The 21,115-nt window shown below is 33.5% G+C and overlaps 1 protein-coding gene across 1 annotated transcript; it reads right to left on the bottom strand.

Moving 5' to 3' along the window:
- Window positions 1-272: 272 nt before the first annotated feature.
- Window positions 273-20,632, bottom strand: LOC112688543 (GTP-binding protein Di-Ras2). Its single transcript, XM_025561799.1, has 3 exons — window positions 20,026-20,632; window positions 8,804-9,293; window positions 273-1,225 (listed from the first exon to the last, which is right to left on the bottom strand). Exons 2-3 carry the CDS (start codon window positions 9,107-9,109, stop codon window positions 938-940), a joined length of 594 nt encoding a protein of 197 aa, XP_025417584.1. The 5' UTR covers window positions 9,110-9,293; window positions 20,026-20,632; the 3' UTR covers window positions 273-937.
- Between the last annotated feature and the right edge of the window lie 483 nt (window positions 20,633-21,115).

The raw sequence follows: 21,115 nt of genomic DNA on the forward strand, positions 1-21,115 counted from the left end.
ACCCATTGCTGGACGACTATGATGGACAAAAAAAAAAAAAAAATGATAATAACAAACGGTTAGAGGTGACGTTCGTCTTCCTCTGGACATCGCGACGACGGTGTGAACAGTTACGATTATTGTTACTATATAACGTGTATATTTTATATTAATATAATATCAGTGCTCGACTTGAGGGTGACGGAGTATCCCAACTAATTTTCAGAAATCTTAGCGTCCCCTACTATTATAACGTTATAATTATAACGCTTAACAAGTTTTGGGGACGCTTCTTTTTTTTTTTGAGTCCCCCTTCTTTAATTTTGCCAAGTCGAGCACTGCATAAAACATTAATATAATAATGTAGTTGAGGTATCCGCTAGGTTCGTCCGAATGCTACGTCGGCGGTCACGAAGTCGTTCCACGATAATCGTGTGCGAGCGTTACAGCGTTTTCGAACGATGGTCGCGGACCGGTTGAAACTCGCCGCGCGCTAAAAGTTCCGACGGAAAAACAACGATGTCCGTTCGCGGTACCCCCGGAAAGTTCGTGTCGGATGAATTTCTCACTACCACCGTTTCAAAACGTCGTTCTACATGTTTTATTATAATATTTAATCTAGATTTAAATTGGTGTTGTCAGCGTTGATCAGTCTCACTAAAACGAAATAAATATGTTTTTGTTTTTTGCCCCCCCCCCCTCGAATTTTACACAGTAAAATGTTGCGATTTGCGTATAACCCGTGACGATGACAAAACAGCGAACCGTGCGATTCAAACGAACGAAACCCGAAATCGGATGAACGAAAAACACAAAAGACATAATAATAATAATAATAATAATAATAATAATAATTGTAATACAACTTATGCGACAGAACTGTACGAGTAACGTGCGTGTTAAAAACCCATCCCGCGCGTCCGACGAGCGTGCCCTCCCCACCACGGGTGGGCCGCCACTACATCAGCGCGCACTTCTCGCGTATCTTGCGGCCGCGCATGGACTTCTTCTCTGGCTGCAGCGATATGTTCCTATTCTTCTCCAGGTTGAGCAGCTCCTGGAACAGCTCCTTCACGTTATGGTTGGTCTTGGCCGACGTCTCCATGAAGTGACAGCCCCAGCGACGCGCTTCCGCGTCACCCTCCTCGGCCGACACCTCCCGCGTGTCGTTCTCGTCGCATTTATTGCCCACCAGCATGATCGGTATCGACGGCAACTCCGCTGCGCCTTTCGTCTCTTTGATTACCTGTCCGGCACACACGCATACACGATTAACACGGATTAATAACGAACGGTCCACGAACCGTTATCTGAGCCCATTACCCCACCCATGTGCACGGAATCGGTGCATTCATAGGCGTAACTAGGGGGGGAGGGGTGCAATAAAATTTTTAGCACCCCTGATAGCAGTGTACTAGTTTAGTACGTGCACACAACCACGACCCATTTGGGGGGTGACTATAGCCCCCTTGTCCCCTCTTGGCTACGCCACTTTCGACTAGCGTCGTTTTTAACCACTAAACAGTCAAATTATTCGTACATCAGTATATCTTATACGAAATCAATTCGTATTCTACCAATTCCGCTTTTGGAAACCAAATTGTTCCCGTTCTTTCCTCCAATATAACAGGAGATACGATATTTGCCCTGAACGTTCGCATATGGTACAGTTTTTTTTTTTTTTTAATTTTGTTGTTTCTCCGTCCTTCGACATTCTAAGAGAAAGAGGCGAGCGAGACTGCTATCAAATTAATTTGAGTTTGTTCTATATAATTTTTCTAATTTGATTTTCGATCACGACTTCCGCGTGCACCACTCATCACGCAGTAGTTATATTCAATACGATGCTATTTTCTCTTTTTGTTTGCAACCTAAACATTTTAAGCAATACTCAACGGTTCAAGTTGGTTCCGTTCGTATTTTTGTTTTCAACAGTCTACGAAAATGGCTGTGCCAATTAGAATTGGCAGTGGCGGACACAAGGAGGGGTTTTGGGGGTTCACCCCCCCCCCCCCCCCGCCGGAATGAATGAATGATTAGTTTCAAACGTAGTTATCTTACCTTATTAAAAATAAATTGTTTAAAATACGATTAAAATATGCTGGAAAAAAAATATTTTGCTAAGAAAAGTGAATTTGTAATTATTTGTAATTTTCCAAACGTTTTAAAAGGTATTGGTACTTAAAACTCAAATTTTTGAAATTCCATAATGGCAATACGTCGTAAAAATAATGCGTGTTTTTAAGTCGCTTATTATCAATAAGTAAAAATAAATAAATTTACGTTATCGATATAATATTATTTACAATGGTACATTATAATTAACGGTTTTCCTAAATTTTCTGTTGTATGGTCATGTGATGACGATCGACAATAGTCAATCTATAGTCAATGGTAAATTATTTTAAAATAACGGTAATCAAGCCCGTATTTAACAGGGGCACGGGTAGGCACATGTCCGGGGGCATCAAGTCTCAGGGGTGGCAAAATAATTTAGCAAAATTAATTTTATAAATGATGTACCTAATGAAAAAAAAAAGAAAATAATATGTTTTATTATGTTATAATTTGTTTAATTTGTAAATTAAAAAAAGTATTAAACGATAAATATATTTATTAATATATAAATATATATTATATAATTATATAATACTATTGTATAATATTATATAATATTATTATTATTATATATTATATATTTATTATTGATATATTCATTTATAAGTTATATTTTAATATTAAAGAATCTCGATTATGGACGAAATAATAAGTGTTATATTATTATTATTTTTTTTTTTTTTTAAAGGGCATAAATAATATGCCCGGGCCACCAAATTTTTAAATATGGGCCTGACGGTAATTATTTTTATTTTTTCAAAACATCCCCACTCGAAATTTTTTTCTGCGTCTGTCCTTGACAATTGGATTTAAGATGTGTTGTGTTCTATTTTTCTAGAAAAACACTTTCCAGCGTTTATACTCAAATTTTTCGAAAACTACCTATTAGCCTCATCATCGATAAGAAACTGGACGGCAAATAACAGCAGAAGAAGCGAAAATTAAATTACACAATTTTTGACGTTTCTGGCTGTGTAATTTCTTTTGTAGATATTATTCATACCTCAAGAGGTCCAAGAATAATACATATCAAACAATGTAACTCGTTTTCTACTCTACGTTTTGTTTTTATAAAATGTTAATATAATTATAATACTTATACACGTACCAATACGATATGTGTTTATCAAAACCAGTATGAAATATTATACTTGGTTTGATTGTGTATGCGTCTGTGTATTTTTTAATTAAACACTATGCAGGTAGTATATTTCAAACTATAATTAAACAAGTTATTATTCACAACTTGTATCTGGGCAGCTATTTAATACGACACTTTTTAAAATATTCGTTAAGTTTTGCTTAAAGAAAATATGAATAAACTCAAGTTAAATCACTGTTCGAAGCGTGAGCAGTTTTTACGTTTCCGAATAATTAGAAAATCAGAAATAATCGCTGTTCTGTCAAAAATATTGCGCTTGTTTATTTAATTCTAGTTTGTACGGACACGAACGACTATCACTCGTATCCCAGATATTGTTGAAAATAATATTTCAATGAAATCATTATTGAACGTAAATTTGACCGGACTATAAATTTTTCCTTGCATCCGGAACAACAGGTATACCAATACAACGTGATGTAATGAACAGAAATACGAACATCGCGTAATTAATTATTGGTAATCTGCGTAAGAGGTTACGCGAAAACCCAACAATGCATTTTTAACGTAGGCTTTTCCTGGTCGAATGTGAACGACGTTCATCTATTATTGGTGGAACGCTTTCTGCCCGACAAACATGAAACGTAAACGTAAAATTTTTTCCGCATCTACCTAGGTTATGGTTGGAGTAAAATAACGGATTGTGCAAACAACTCCTCGCGGTAGTATTGTTTTCCTGCGGGAGCGAAGAATAAAATGAACCGAAAAACTTTTTCCCCTCCTCCGCTCATCCGTACTTAATATAATCGACAAACACACTAGTTCGCAGTGTTTGCGATACGAACATGGCTGCATGTAGAGCTTTGCGAACGCGAAATAAAATAAGTTTTCAACGCGTCGCACCGGATTAATCTGCGGCACGAGCGAACAACTACTGGGTGGCGGTGCGATACGGGTTCTGTTGAAGCAAAGTTTAACACATAATTCGCACATTCAACACGAAACGTTACTGTTTTTCATTCATTTTTTTTTTTTATCGGACCCATTAATTTTAATATTTATGTACCTACAAGTACGTCGAATCGTAACTGTGCTCGACACATACGAAGCTATTGGAAAATGGACATCACGCCGTCACTGACGTCCACAATATCCAGCACGTGATCGAAAATGTTGTTTACGTGGGCAGGGACGAACGGCGAGTCACGTCAGAGGTGGAACTAGGAACTTTTACGCCCGGGGAAAATTTTAAAATTACGCCTCATCATAGACCAATAATCACTTCTCGAGTATTTTTTTCTAATAATTAATATACAATCATACTTATTGTGTTCTAATCTAATAAGAGTATTTAACAAAGCTAAAAATATCAAATAAGTTTTTAATGATTACAAAAATTACACCCTCGAAAATTTTACGTTTGTGGATGAATCCCCGTCTTCCACCTTCTAGTTCCGCCCCTGAGTCACGTGAAATGATCGATCCGTGTACGTTTCGTCGTTACTGTTACGCGACACGCCAACGTTTCGATGGGATCGACTTGGAAAACCTCGATGTGTCACTAGGGCCGTAACAAGAGAGGGGCTAGAGGTGCCTGCACCCCAGGCGCAATTCCTGAGAGGGCGCAAAAATGAAAAATTTGCAATTTAATTGTTACTTATAAGTTATAAGTTATAGATTATTACTTATGAGTATAAGTAATATTATATATTTATGTTTTTATGTATTTATTTATATTACTTATAAATATAATTATGTACCTAGTTATGATTATTATGTATATTTATATTTGAATAAGTTATTGATTTAAATAAAATTAACAAACGCTTACATTATAAAGAAAAATTATTATTTATATTGCATTTATAATTCTTTTTATAAATTAAAATACTTAAGTACGCATTTTTAATTTTCGCCTTGGGTGTAATATTTGGTTGCTACGGCCCTGAGCGTCACGGTGTACGGAACAAACGAGCGATGATAATCGATTCTCGAAGTCGTCTCGGGGTAGTGTTATGCACGCTACTTATGTATTGTTATTATAATCATTATTGTTTGTCCGCGATTCGGACCGGTTCCCTGTTTTCGATCGAACGTGTACAAGAATAATATCGTAAAATTATGATTTCGGTTTCATTACCGTCCGAAACGCATGAAACGAAAATAAATCATCTTTTCGTACGAAAAAAGGAACTTTAACACCGATCTATATAGAGAGATAATGACAAAAGGATTTCATCGCACGTCACGTGTGTTTATCGTAGGTATAAATATTTATTTTTTTTTCGCGTACATCAGAAAACTTTCAACATCATTAATCAAAGAAAGATTGCATTGTGCATGGCAAAAAATGATAGCAATATTCATGTATATCGTTGTCCAGGTATTTATTACAAACCAATCCTGCGTGCAAAATGTACGTTTTATTGCTGAACCAGAGTAAAATATTAATCTAAGTACGTATACATATTTTATTCATATTCGAATCTAAACTAAATCATTCATAGTTAAATTTGCAGTTTCTAGCTAAAGGGCGTGGCAAATAACCTAGCGACGGTCTTGTACAACATATAGGTACTCGCCGTGTAAGAAACTAAATAATACACATTGTGTTTTAAAGAAATTTCAAAAGAAACAATTTTTCCTTGAAATTTAAAAAACAAAGCAAAAAAATCTGGAAACTTAAAATCAATTATATATTAATTATAGGCAAACATAATAAGAAATTATTCTTTAAATAAAGTCTCGATAGGTTTCGATCGATAACAATTTTTTTTTAAATTTTAAAATATATCAATTGGATTGGTTTAATCAAAAAATTAATACATTTAAACATGTACTCGTACATATGTATACCGATTAATAAACTTGAGTAAGATAATATCGAATTGTAACTGTCTACAAAACTGTTCAAGTTAAAGAAGAAAAAGAGAAGAATAAATATACTCATTTAAATATTTAAATGACAAAAAAACTTTTTACGAATATTTATTGAAGAAAAATAGGTATTAACACTATTTTCATAGGCTATATCATATTTTATTGTATGAAACATGATCGTCAGTAAGAACAAATCAGTATAGGACATTGTCAGTGGTAAAATTTAGTACAAAAATGATTAACTCTTAAAATATAAAAATTATGTATATTTATACATCGTTTATAATCTATAGATTATAAACTACTACTCGGTTCGACGAATACATTTTAATGATGCTGTAACGTGGATAACTTAAAAGAACAAAATATATTCTAAATCCTCATTATTTTTCATGAAATAATTGATCAAAATACGAATGCGTTTTAATCTTAATTTTCATCGGAGTATAATTGAAAAATTTAATTGATTCTAAAATTATTAAATCTTTACTCGATGTTTTTAAGCGTTTATATTCATATTAAATTTGTGACTGGAGTACAAATAAAGTGAGTATTATGAGTCATAAATGTATGAGTAGTAACTATAATAACGATTTAATATTATACCAACTCCTTTAATGTGGTAGGTTTATATTATGACTAATTTTTCCTTTTTTTCTTCTCTTTCAGTCCATATAGGTATATATAATTTTTGAAAAACTGTATTATTATTTTCAAACTAAAGAAACGTCATTTCTAAGTACTGAAAAGGTTACACACTCTACTTTTTTCTCCTCGCGGGTCACTTGAATATTTTTCCAATTCACTACGTTATTTCACTGTATATTTTTCGAAAATTTAATCCTACAAAAGTAGTTTAATACTTATATTAAATTAGTTTCTAACGGTCAACTGCAAGTTAAATTATTTATTAAATACTATTTACGTTTATTAGGTATACCGTAATATTTATAGAATATGAATGCATGCAAAAAAAAATTTACTATAGGCCGCTCTAAAAACGACCAGAAATCATATACGTATACAATATGTACGAAATACAAACAGAAGTTATGTCCACAAACAAATAGTTGTCATCGAACGACAATTTTTATTCGTACTGAAATAATATTTAAATTAAATAAACTTATCAAAGATAACATGGGGCGTGTACAATAATTGTTCATTTTATAGTTCAAACCTTATCAATAATAAAAAAATAGATACTTTCTGCGCGAAATAAATAAATAATGTTTGTTTATGTATGATTTTTATTATTCGAATAATTGATAGCTAATTATTAATTGATTGTGTTATGTGAATAAGACCGAATAAATAGCAATTCATTGACGTCCGTCACCGACGGAGCACATTCATACGTCTATACGATATGATGACGCATACATCCGACCGCGGACCAAAATATCGTATGATTAATCGTTCAGTCGCGCCGTGACTTGCTGCTATACATTGTGCGCAGTATTATACGGTATGTATGTAATAATATTGTACACGAAGGATAAGCGAGTGTTTAGGCTTAACTCTACCGATATCAATTGATGGTCGAAGGCGCATGTGTTGTGTACTTTGGATTGCTCAACGGAAAGGGTTTAAAAAGATATCGACTCACGTTAAAAACATTTAGAAAAAAAAAAAATAATGATATCCGACACCGCATCATTATTTTATTCAACACCAAAGGTTTAGAGGAAATTAATCGTTTTGGTGATGTACGTATGTACTTATCAGGAATCATCATCGCTCCACCGATAAATAATCAAGTTTGATTTTAAAGAACTGTTCGTGTACACACGAATGAGCGAAACGGTGTGAACACTTTATTGGTAAGTATATTATAAAAAATATTATGGAACATCTCGTTACGATTTTATTTTATTACTTGTTATTAATTTTTTTTTTAAATATTTCATGTATTAGAATTAAAATTTTAATTATTCCTTCGATAACCAATTGATCCTTCTAATCATCTGATTTCGCTCATATTTTTGTGTTTTCGAGCGCTTTGTTGTCAAAACGGATATGATGTATTTCAACGGTTACCAGTTTTTTTTTACAACGATCACCTCGGCACGTAATCGTTAGAGATTTATATGATATGATCTATACGAAAATCTATCACGGGCGGTACAACGCGGTGCATGTTCATACCGGAGGTCGGCTACAGAGGAGTTGCAGATCCTCGCGAACATGGTTTACACGTTTTTACCCGGACAATTTTATGCGATACACGTAATATTACCACCGAGCAATGTATCGTAATCAACGGAGCAATATGCGTTTTATACCGATCGACGGGTCGTCGCACGGTTCCGCCAGAGGGGGCTCTAACCCCCCCCCCCCCCACTGAAAAATATGTATGATGTAATAAAGTCGTAAAACATTATAGTTAAAAGAACTACGTCAAAGGATTTATGAAATTTACTATTTAAAAATTTTTAATTTGCGTAAATATTTTCGTGTTATCGTAGATTTTTGTTATAAGTTTTTAGGATAGATTCTGAATTGTATATTTGAATAACCTCAGTATTGGTTGAAAAAACCTTAACCCAGGTAAAAAAAATATTTGCTCCAGTCTGCCGCCCCTAGAAAAGGATTCTATCGCCGAGACCTAACAACTACGTCGGCCGGACGCAAAACACGACATGGATCTCTCCTCCCACGACCCGTCTTTATCCCTTACCCCCCTCCCCAGTCTGGGTTAGTAACATGTGACCCGGCACCCACCTGCCATATGGGCCGAAGCTCCTCGAGTGACTGCCTGGACGTGCACGAGTAGACCAATATGAACGCATGGCCCTTGGACATGGACAGCCGCTGCATGGCCGGGAACTGGTGTGACCCCGTCGTGTCGGTGATCTGCAGCGTGCAGATGTTCTTGTTGCAGCTGATCACCTGCCGGTACGTATCCTCGATGGTAGGTATGTACGACTCGCGGAACGTGCCCTTGACGAACCGCAGCACCAGTGAGCTCTTACCCACGCCGCCCGCCCCGAACACCACCACCCGGTAATCGTTGCTCTGCTCCGGCATGCCGGTGACGTGGTCGTCGTGATCGTCGTGGTCGTCGTCGCCGCCGCCGCCGCCGTACGGTTGTGATGACGATGACGGTGATCACCACCCGCGTGGACCCTGACGTCCGCGGCCGCCGCTGGACGTCGTCACCGCCGACGCGATGTGTGTGGTGCGCTCTCTCTCTGTTTCTCGCCCGCCGCGCCTGCGCAAAAAAACAATAATAATCAATGGCGAACACGTGTCATCGGTGGGGGAAGGGGGGCCGAGAGCCGTTATCGCGCGCGTCTGTCCGAACCATGGTTTAAGATATATTTCGGTATATCTTAAATCGTGGTCCAAACCGAAGACCTTGCACCGTACCCGGGTCAACGGTCGAAATGCACCCGCCCGTCGTACGATATCGCAACGCTTTTCCGACTTTTCGCCGCAGACTCAACATCGTCATCCATGCAACGTTCACGTTGTTATCCTTATCGCCGAAAACATCCGTATCGTAAACCATGATATTTAGAAACGTTTCAAAATTTCATACGACTTTGGTCTTTGTTTGCTATCGCGAAGTTGAGAAAACCCGATATTTCCGGTAGGTACGTATAACACGCGATGTTGCGATATTGGATCTACTTCGATACGTAACTCCAACACATAATGCCGGTCATACCAGGGCCTAAAATTGTGCGCGGTACGACACACTTTGCGTAATACGAAATGTTAAATGTGTAGTACAAAATTAAAAAATGTGTTGTGGTTCTCTATATTATGGTATTTGTTTTTGATTTTACATTTTTTTATTAAATTATTTTACATATTTTTAGAATTCCAAAATGTATCATCAGCAAAATCTAAGATACCAACTGTTTCAACCGTGTTACTCATTACTGTTTACGTTTGAAAGGGAAGTATTAGAAAATCCTTAAGTGAGCAATACGAAAAAGTATAAATTTTAGCCTCTGGGTCATACGAGTCCAATAAACATCCGTTTATCATGAAAACGTTTTCCGTAAAGTTTAATACAAATGCTACACATGCGTAAGTAACATAATTTTTATCGTACCAAACAAAAACTTAGTATTTGACATTTGTTTTCGAACATTCACTGTTTACTACTTTTCTCACGTTTCCAATAACTCATCTGAAGTATTAAAAAAAAAAAAAACTCTAACATTACGTATTCACGTTATAGATGTGCGTTGTCATTATGAAATTTGTAGACATTGCTAGTTTCGCGTACGGCGGCAATGGTTCCAATTTAACGATGTTTAATACCAGATAACAATTATTATATCCATAAGATAGAGTATAGAATAACAATTCTCAACCAGGGGTTGCGACCCCCTTGGGAGTCACCAACAATTTTATTAAGGTCACATGATGTGAAAAAAAAATTATTTCAAATCAACAGCAAAAGAATCATTGAATTAAAAAAATATTCAAATTTACATCATTTTTATTTTATTTATATTTATTTATTTTTTCTATTAATTAATGCTAATCGGCTTTTATAATATACCTTTTTTTGTAAATTGTATACACAAATAAATAAAATAATAACAGTTTGTAAAATTTTTCAATGCTTAAATTACAAAAGGGTCGTTAGACATCTTGGCGACATTATAGGGGGTCGCGAACTCAAAAAGGTTGAGAACTACTATCTTCTACACTATAAAAGATAAACTTTAAAATTGTATGATGTAATTTGAAAATATAGCACGAACCGAATAAAAAAAGACTCGTGGACCGCCAGTTGTCCACCCCTGCTATATAGGAAGTCGACTATCTAGTTGTTTTATACATCTGCACTTTTCACTGATGTCGAAACCTTCGCGAATCCTTTGTTTGGTTCTCACGAACGCCGTCGACTTACGGACCAACCGTAAAATATTCCGGTTGTTGTTGCCATACACTCGTAACGGTACCGGTAGATCCGAGATGTTTACCTGCACTGATATCAAGGATCTTTCGAATTGCTTACCGGAAGTTTCATTTTTGAGAATCATATCGCATTCATGGTTAGCGTTCGTTGTCTAAGAGTTATAATACGCTGTAGTATTTTTTTTTTTTTTTTTACGAAAATCATTATCTCAAACTATCCCACAGAACAAGAACTGTATACCAACCACAACCTATCCCGTTACGATTACGAGTGCCGATACGATATCGCGGCGAGCCTAAGCCGGTAGGTGTGATAAGTAAAATGTTGCGTATAACTTAAGTAAGTAAGGTACTTACTCACATGAAGTGATTGACGTTAATCGATTTTACTAACACTGTTAACATAATATATATACACGAGATAATTTGGAGGGGATTTATATTATATAGTATAATATAATATATATATTATAGTTTTTTATAATCACACCACTGGGTAAATGAGTGGTGTTCGAGGCCGGTCGGAGTGTCGGTATGCGCTAGGAAATATCTCTCAGCAGAGACTACTGATGGCCCATCTCACTATAATCGGGCATTCGTGACAAAACCAGTAAATTCTATCTCTCTGCGCGAATACATGACAGGAATCGATTCGTATACGCTGAATAGTGGACGATTAAAAATTCCTCACGAAAACCGTCGGTTAATTCAAATATTTCATAACAGTATACATCGCTGGCTATTGTTATGGATCGCGATCGTGGTACGAATATCTGTTCCGAACGCGATAAATGCGTTTATGACAGAATAATATTAATAACGTTATATGGAACGGTTATTAAATATTAAAATGATGTATCAATGTTAATTTTCCAATTGATATCGATACTATATTCCAAGATAATTGTTCTGTTATATGTATTACTATCGGACGAGTACTGAGCCGTATCGAAAACTTAACACGTACGTATTCTTTTTATTTCACAATCTCGTCTATAGCCGATTATTCGTCTGTAAAAGTGCCACGAAGTAAACCTGTTAATGTAGTGTAGTACGACGGTATATCATTGAAAAATGGTAGAATTGCATACTCCTGACTTTAAAATCTTAACCGATGAACAATGTGAAAATACTTGATGTTATTCATGTGATATACACAATAATTATGGTCATAAATATTCGTTATAGCATTACGATTGTTCGTACAATGTTGCACAGTTATACAGATAGTTGATTTGTATTGATCTTGTTTTACTGTGCAATAATATAATAAAAACATTTATATATGATCACATGAACATTTTCTTTCGCTATTTTTCTAGTAAAAAATAAAAATTAGATTGTCTTAAATTTGTTACGTTCTTCGAATAAATGACACCAATATACATACGTATATATTTGAATCAGTAACATGTCTTATTTAAACGCAAAGCAAAAACCATATTTTATTCATTTTTTTTTTTTTTTAAGCGATCTATTTTAGATTTTAAAATAAACAAACTATTTTAAAAAAAATGACTTGTTTTTAATTAGGTTAATTATCTATTTTGTGGACAACAATTATATTACACATTAATAATTGCCATTTGGATTTATATTTCTAGTTCACACACTTAGATTGAGATGTCTTCATACAATCATAAATTTTCTACCTACCTAAAAAATTGTATTGGGTAAAACAACAAATAAAGTCATATTAGAAAGAAATATTGAACTTTAGAAAAAATCATATTTTTCATAATTTTTTAACTTTAAAAGATTCTAAATCAAATTTTGCAAATAGTAGTCAATGATAAAACTTATGATAATTTCCAATCAACAAATAATTACTATAACTAATAATAGTAATAATATTAATAGTAACTTCTAAAATTTTTCAGAAAGTGTTTGACACTTATAAGCGTATATGGAACATTTTCATATTGTATCCGTCAGTAGCACCGGTGTGCAATGAACCAACACAATTATTAGAGATCGCAAAGTTATCAAATTATTATAATAATAATGTAGCGTACCGGAAATTTGTTTGTCGACATTATAACTACGGAGTTTATGGATTGAGTACTTTTATTCGCAGCTTATTTGGCATAACGTATACTAAATTATATCATCAATTATTCAGTTTTTGAATATTCATATGTTGATAATGTTTTCCATTTAAATTTAGTTGAGTATTATTTTAAAAATAATTAAAAATATATTTAACTCATGTAAAAAAATGTAAGTTTATTAACTAAAAACTATACTATTGAGGCTTATTGCTATACATAAAATATTGATCAATTTCTAATAAAAAATAAAATAATACTCCAAGTTAAGACAAAGGTAGTACATATATACATTTACTTGAACATTTATTATAAATGTAATATGAATATTGCATGTACTTTGTTTTTATTGAAAAACAGGTTATGTAGCATTAAAATAATCGTACATTTTTATGGCAATCCATCGGCTGGAAACTATTGAACTTTAAATTGCATATTTTTAAATTTTCCCGTACGTAAACACGTTATATAATCATGTGTCATAAAAGCCTAAATTTTACGAATGTTTTACCCGTGTAAATGTGCCGTTTTAATTTCAATGAAATCATTATATTGCGCCTCAGTTCAAGACTGCAATAACTCAAATTATGAAACTACTGATTCTAGAATGAAATAAACGACCTCTAAAGGCGAATAATGTAACTAAAAGTTATTACATTATACGAGTAGAATCGAAATCGTCGTAATTTTGCAAATAATATCACGTAGATAACTCAATTCTGAATATTTTTGAGTTATTGCTGTCTTTAACTTAGGCGTCGATATCTCAATAATAGTTTTTTGAGTTATTACAGTCTTGAACTGAGACAACGATATGATTATTGCGTTGAATATTGTATAATTTGTACAAAAAATTAATTGTAAATAAACTTGAATATTTGCGTGACTATAGTTTATATGTATAACCATATATCTTAAACTTAAACAAATGGGTCAAAAAAATAACTCCATGTATAAGTATATTACTCTAAGTATACATTTTAATTTCGGACTCCCGCGAGATTAACAATACCAAAATATATAAATTTATCCTATATTGACTTTTTCATTACAATGTCAAATGTAATATTTCATAATGAAATGGTTTATATCGCGCACCGGAAATTGTACATGTTTATCTACTCCATATGTATCCATGACTATATATGTGTAAAATAGTTAATCTGTATGAAACAATTCATCTACACTTCCACTAAAAATCTTACTTATGTCAAGGTTGACGTATTTAATATTTTATTATTAAATATCTATCTCGCATTAGAAACCAGAAATCGTTCGATTTCCCCTGCTATACCGGGTATAACGTTGTATCTCATTAGGCTAATATTCAAAGGAAAAAAAACATAAAAACATTATTAAGCCCAAACGAAAACCATGTGTAAAAATATGAAAATATTTATTTTTTTTATATAAGAAGTATATTTTACATAACCTATAATATAAGAAACTAATATACTTATTAAATTAATTAAAAAAATGTAATTAAAATTGTTTATAAATATATAAAACTATTTAAACATTTTTATCAAAAGGATGAGTTTTAATTTATTCCTGAAGTATAAGCTCGACTTGTCCAAAATGTTAAATGATCGTAAATTTTATTCACAATCATTTATTCAAGACCTAAAATTTAATTTAACTGTGTACGGTTCTGCTTTGATAAGATCGACTAAATAATTCGTATTTAATTTTAGCCAGTACAAAAACAACAACCACACTAAACAATATTTCATCAAAAATTAAATATTGAAATGCGTACTCTGTGTTATGTACAGTTCAAATTTAAAAACACCAATTATTATTTCCAAATTCAGTTTTTTCTAACTAAATGTCAAATAAACTAAACTAAATGTCAAAATAAAAACATAATTTTAAAATATTTTTTTTTTAAAGTTAAAACTAAAAATTTAACTATGAAGAAACAGTTAATTAGAATCAAACTATAATATTTCAAATACATTTTAATATATAATTTTCATATGGTCAAATGTTGATTTTTAGTACCACTGTTTGGTTGAAAAACTAAAACAATTCGAATTCGTTTAAATAAAATATATTTGAATACTGTTTATTCGCAAAAATCAGTGAATAATGGCCTATAAACATCACGGGGGCGTTCGAAATAACTTCCAATTAGTCTTGCGTAGATTTTATTTTCACATTTTTATTTCCGAGTATTCCATAGTTTTATTTTATTTCATCTTAATACTTTTTTGAATGTTGTGTTTATTATTTTGACATAGACATTTTTAATTATCTGTAACGTACTTAAAAAGTCTTTCAAATAATCCCATGAAAATAAAATAATCGGTGTGAAGTCTGCGGATCTAGACGGCCAAGAACTTATTGCCCATCCATCTTTTGAAAAGCTCTCAGATATGTCATTGTCGACTGATTAATATAAAAAAAACAGCATCTAAATCGAATTAAATTTGAACGAATGCGAGTCGTTTTAGTTTCTCTTGACGCTGTGAATGTAATTTAGGTACTTTTGGGTTTTTTCGACTGTCTTATTTATCTGATATACCATTCAATACTATTTTCTTGAATTTGTGTTAAATTATTACCATCGATAAGTGATGAAAAGTATAGAACAGTATTGTATTTAATAACGAGAATGTATTTTGAATACATTTTTGTCATATAAAATATTAAATTCACTCTAAGTTTTCACGCAAAAAATTATATAAAAATGAATATTTTAAATTGTAATTGAATACTAAATAAATAGTAGAAACTATATTATTGAATGCTTAAATTAATTAGCATTATCTTATCAATGAACGAAATTTATTTTATGTATTGTAGAGTTCACCTACATTTATATAGTAAATCGATTTTTTTAAAAATGTATTTCTTACAAAATTAACACACCCATATAAAACCATAATTACAGTTTAATCAGATCAAATCTTAATATTCAAAACCTTTTATTACGTCATGAACTATCAGCCATAACTTTTATTTATAAATTAATCAATGTATATATAACTTCGGCCCGTTTTTATTCATTTTTTTAATACAATTTTATTATTATTATTATCTATTTAAATCCATATAATAATACATATAACAGTATAACCACAGCTGTCATTTCAAGTCTCAATAGTATTCATGTTTTACACACTTCAACCCATAAAAGTAATGATTTTCATACATTCGATATAATATAAAAATATTTTATGATTTATTTATAAATCACATCCTTAAATAAAAATAAATAAGGTATTTATCTTTAATTTATTAAAAAAATAAAATATAATATACAGACAACATTTCAGCGTATAATATATACTCGTTTATAAGTTTTTTAAGAGTTTTTAATTTAAATATTTATATTTCTTTTGAACAATAAAACTGTTTTTGCTCAGTTAAGGAAAAACAAATAAAATGATAAGTATTAAAACAATTGTAACCATAGAAGAGTTATCTTAGTTTACGTCATAATTGTATTCCAGAAATAAAAACTAAGTAAGTTTATAAGAGCAATTAACATAGATAATTTTTATTCTTAAATAAAATTTAAGATATTAATTATGCCTCAACCAACTATATGTCAGTCAATTAAATAAAATGTTATACATTTTTTCTTAATTTAGTTATTTCAATTTCAATTATATATGTGTTATAAGACTAAAAATGTAATTAATTCACAAATACAAAGCTCATCATTACTAATTTAAGTATTTTCAAGAATATGTACACAGAATATTGTTTCGGTTTAAAAAAATATTGCGAATCACTGACACACCCACGGTTTGGTAAAAGATTTACTTTAGTTTTCATTGTGTTTTTGAACTATTAAACGTACACATTTAATTTAAATTGAATAAATATAGCATATAAATAGCTCATTTCGTTCGAAATTTACAATTATAAATGTAATATTAATATAAGTATAAAATACACTTTTATTGTTAAATAACTCGATTGTAACAGTTGTTATAAAATTAAAACAGTTTATTAAGCTTATTGGATTTTTACTTTATTTTTAAACACATAAAAGCCGAAACAATTCCTTATTATTTTGATTGTCTTAAGCGCCTAACCAAAGTTTTTATTAATTTAATCCTTTGATTAAACTTCGTCCATTATTGCAGAATAGTAGTTTAAAATTCAATCATTTATTTAAAATAAATTATCTATTTCTCCATTATAAAATTTATAATTAAATATTTTTTTTATTTTATGAGGAAATTACATTGGAATCTATATCAGATTTAAAAATAATTAAAATAATAATGGAAAAAGTTTTTTTAATTTTTAAATAAGATAAACCTTCTGATTTTTAATCTATTAAACATGGAGAAATGTATATACAATGTTGATTATATAATCAATTGCATCAAATTCCATATATGTAAGTATTATATGATACTATAATATTAATTTGTAGATTTTAAGTTGCATAATATTGAGTACATATGTTACATGATAAATTTGAATTGACGCCTAATAAGTGAAATGCTTAATACTATGATTCCAATTAATATATTTGTTTTAATCAAATAATTTCGATCTAATGAAAAGAATAATATGTCGATGCAAGTCGTTGAATTAATATTTAAACCTATATTAGAAATAATTACGTAATATAATCAGTACTTCATATACTTTTTTCAAATATAATCAACTACCATTTATTATATAATATGCAAATTATTTAATATATTGATTAGCTTTAACTTATAACTTACAAATGTAAATTTCGAACTATGAATAATTTTACGCATATAAGCCCATCAAATCTTATTTTATATAATTTGATTAAACGTTTAATAAAAACGACAAATTATATTTTCTTATAATAATTGTACGTATTGCAAACAAATCAACTAAAAATAAAAACGTGATCATCCAGTTAATCCATTAAGTGTTATTTTTTTTTACAAACTATTAATCGCTCTAATAATTTTATCTCAAAATTATATTTTATTCAATTTTCATTAATAGAACAAAAAATTCTGATCAATACAATTTCACAACGTTTAAAAAGATAAATTATTTAAAAAGCACATATATATTTGATTATCTGTAAAATTAATAAATTGTGATTAAATAGAACGCCCGTGAAATATTACTTTTTAATTATTAAAATTAATATTTTTTCAAATGAACATCCCAAAATAAAAATAATTTAATGTTGAAAAATTTAAGAGATTAATAGACCGATTTCAAGTTTGAAATGAAATGAAAACACTTAAATGTAGGCACTTTGTTAACAGATAAAAGAAGCCAATCGCAAAAAACAAAGAGTAAGCCAAAAAAATATTCCATTAAAGCGTAATTTTTTGCCAGCCTTTTTATTTCCCAAGAATGTACTAAAAGTTTGCAGTTTGTTGTTTTACGGTAACGCATTCACTCGTAAATCTATTCATTCAGGTAAACTTTTATCAATACCCGCCAACATTTTATTAACTGGGTTAGTAGTGCATTAAACAAACAATCAAATGTGGGTCATCAAATGGAAAATTCTCGTCTCTTACATCATACACGTTAAGAATATGTTTCCTCCGTTGTTTTCCGAACGAATATCGAAATACTCTAGGTGTAGTAATTACAATAAAACGTGTAAAATAATCGTATCCAGACATACTCAACTCGAGGGATTACCATAAAAGTTGACGACGATATCGGTCTGGTCTGTTATGCCCGTGTCCGAGTCGCTTAATAACATGATAACCGAACAGAAGCGAACATAGGAAGTTTTTACTTTGTACGATGATCGTTGCACGTGACATACGTGTGACGAGCAATAGAGAAAGATTACTAGATTGATTAATTACGCGTGAGCCCATCGGTCGATGTAAAGTCGCAGAGATGACCGTAGCGATGGAAATCTCTATCGCGTTCAAACGACTCTTTAAAATCCGGAGTTTGAAATCGTTAAAATTATTGCACTTCTTCTTAATAACAATCCCAAATCCACCGATTGGCGTCGCATAATTATATTCGCGCACAAGGCCGTAACTGGAAAAACATTTCGGGGGGGGGGGGGGGGACTAACATTATTATTTAATACAATTTATAGTTAATAAACTATATTCAACGCTAAAATGTTTCTACTTTCGAAAATTTCGGGGGGGACCGGACCCTTGGACCCCCCCCAGTAACGGATTTTTTCGCGCATATCACAGCATCTGGGAATTTGTCTTGGTGAGACGCGTAACAGTGATATTATAATGAACTACAGCGTGATAACCTTTGCCCGTTGTACGGAGACACGATTTATGATCCACGAAAGATCTAAAGAATGTTTGCATTGGGAAATGCGTCCAGGACGATAATGTTTAAGGACATATGTGAACGTGCGTCCGACGTTGACTCACCATCGAATTCCACACTGCAAGCAAAACTAAAAACATTCCTTCGGTCTGATCAATTCGTAGGGGCGTATTTTAGGGGGGGCAGTGAAGGGACATTTGTATCCATATTTAAGGAATCGATCGTATGTAAGATACACATTTCAAATTTTTTCAATGTGGATCATTTTATAACGAAATCAAATGACGCGTGGCGGTGAATACCGAATTGAGCTTTTTGTCGGGTCCATACATAGTGAAAAATCAAATAAAACACAAACGTAACTTTTAAAATACAGACAGGTGTTAGAAAAGAACTACACAAAAGTTGATTCTAGGTGGTTCCGGATTAAAAAAAAAAAAAACACAAATATTAGTTTATACATGTTTTTGTCTTTTACACACATGTTATTCTAATATTTGTTAAAATCTTGTAAAAAAAAGGGTATTACCCGTTAAAACACAAATAAATAAATAAATAAATAAATCTGGATTCGCCAGATTTAAATACTACCAAAAATTATACTCGTAAATGTTAAGCCTGAATTAAAGAGTCGCCCCCTTCCCTAGAAGTAAGTTTAAATGCGTCCCTGTTACTTCGGAGGAACGAAACCCGACCCGTCGTGTTCGTCGCGTGACGATACGTTTCACCCGTCGGTTCGGGAGCGTTCAAACATGCCGACCAGTAAACAAAACGAGCGCGCGCGTATACCTGTGTGGCGGATCGTAGACGATGATCGATGAAGTCGGCAGTGGATCGCGGTGCCGATCTACTGGTCGCGCGGTCCGCTGCGGTCCGGTCTAGTCCGGTCGCCCGTCGTCGCAACAGCTGCGGCCCCGGTCGTCGCGTTCGTCTCCGGTGACGCCGCCGCGTCCATAACCACGCGCGCCGTCTGTCGCGGCCCACCGACCGCGTGCGGAGGACGCGTTACGCTGCGCGATGCGGTTTGCGTGGCCCGTCGGATGCGCGCGTTCTGTCGCGTACCGGTGCAATGCGTGTCGCGCGTTATTACGGGTGCCGCGGCGACGCGTTCGCTACGACCACGGTTGTTGGTGCACGGTTATCGCGAGCGCGTAGCATACCGTCCGCGTGAACGCAAACGCACAAGCCGCGGTGCCGTTTCAAAACACAACACTGCGCGCGAGACGTATCTTCGACGCTCGCACGCGCGCGCGATATTTAAAACGGGGGGGAAAAAAATAATAATAATAATAATAATAATAATAATAATAATAATAGTAATAGTACTCGATCGCGGTGGTGGAGACGGTCGTGGCGGTGGTCGTCGTCCTCGGTCGGTTTTCCGACCGAATTTATTCTCCTTCTTTCGCACGCGCTTTCCGCCGTTCACCGTTCGCGTGTAACGAGATCGCGCGCCATCGTGCACGCGCGCCCCGGCGTCCGCATGCGCACGGCCGCCCCCGTTCGCCCGCTCATCGGTTGATCAATACAAAGACGTCGGACGGAACGACGGGGGTTGAACGGGAAACCACCCGCCGCACGCGACGACGCCGCCACCGCCCGCGCGATCGACGCGGTTACGGGAACGAGGCGGCGACGTGACGTCACGGCCCCAACGACTGTGTACGAACGGGACGGTAATGGTATCGTAACGATATAATAACGCGCGAGGGTCGCCGAACACTCACCCGCCCTACCGCCCACTACCCGCCGGTACGACGTCCGCGCGCGTAGTAGTCGAAACGGGAGATTTTCCACTACCATTAATGGCGGCGATCAAATTTTACCGCCGTATCACGCGGAAATCGCATTACCGGCGGCGTTAAGAGGAAAGGACGAG

This window comes from Sipha flava, unplaced genomic scaffold (assembly GCF_003268045.1).
Source record: "Sipha flava isolate LNK unplaced genomic scaffold, YSA_version1 39_pilon_pilon, whole genome shotgun sequence".
NCBI lineage: Eukaryota > Metazoa > Arthropoda > Insecta > Hemiptera > Aphididae > Sipha > Sipha flava.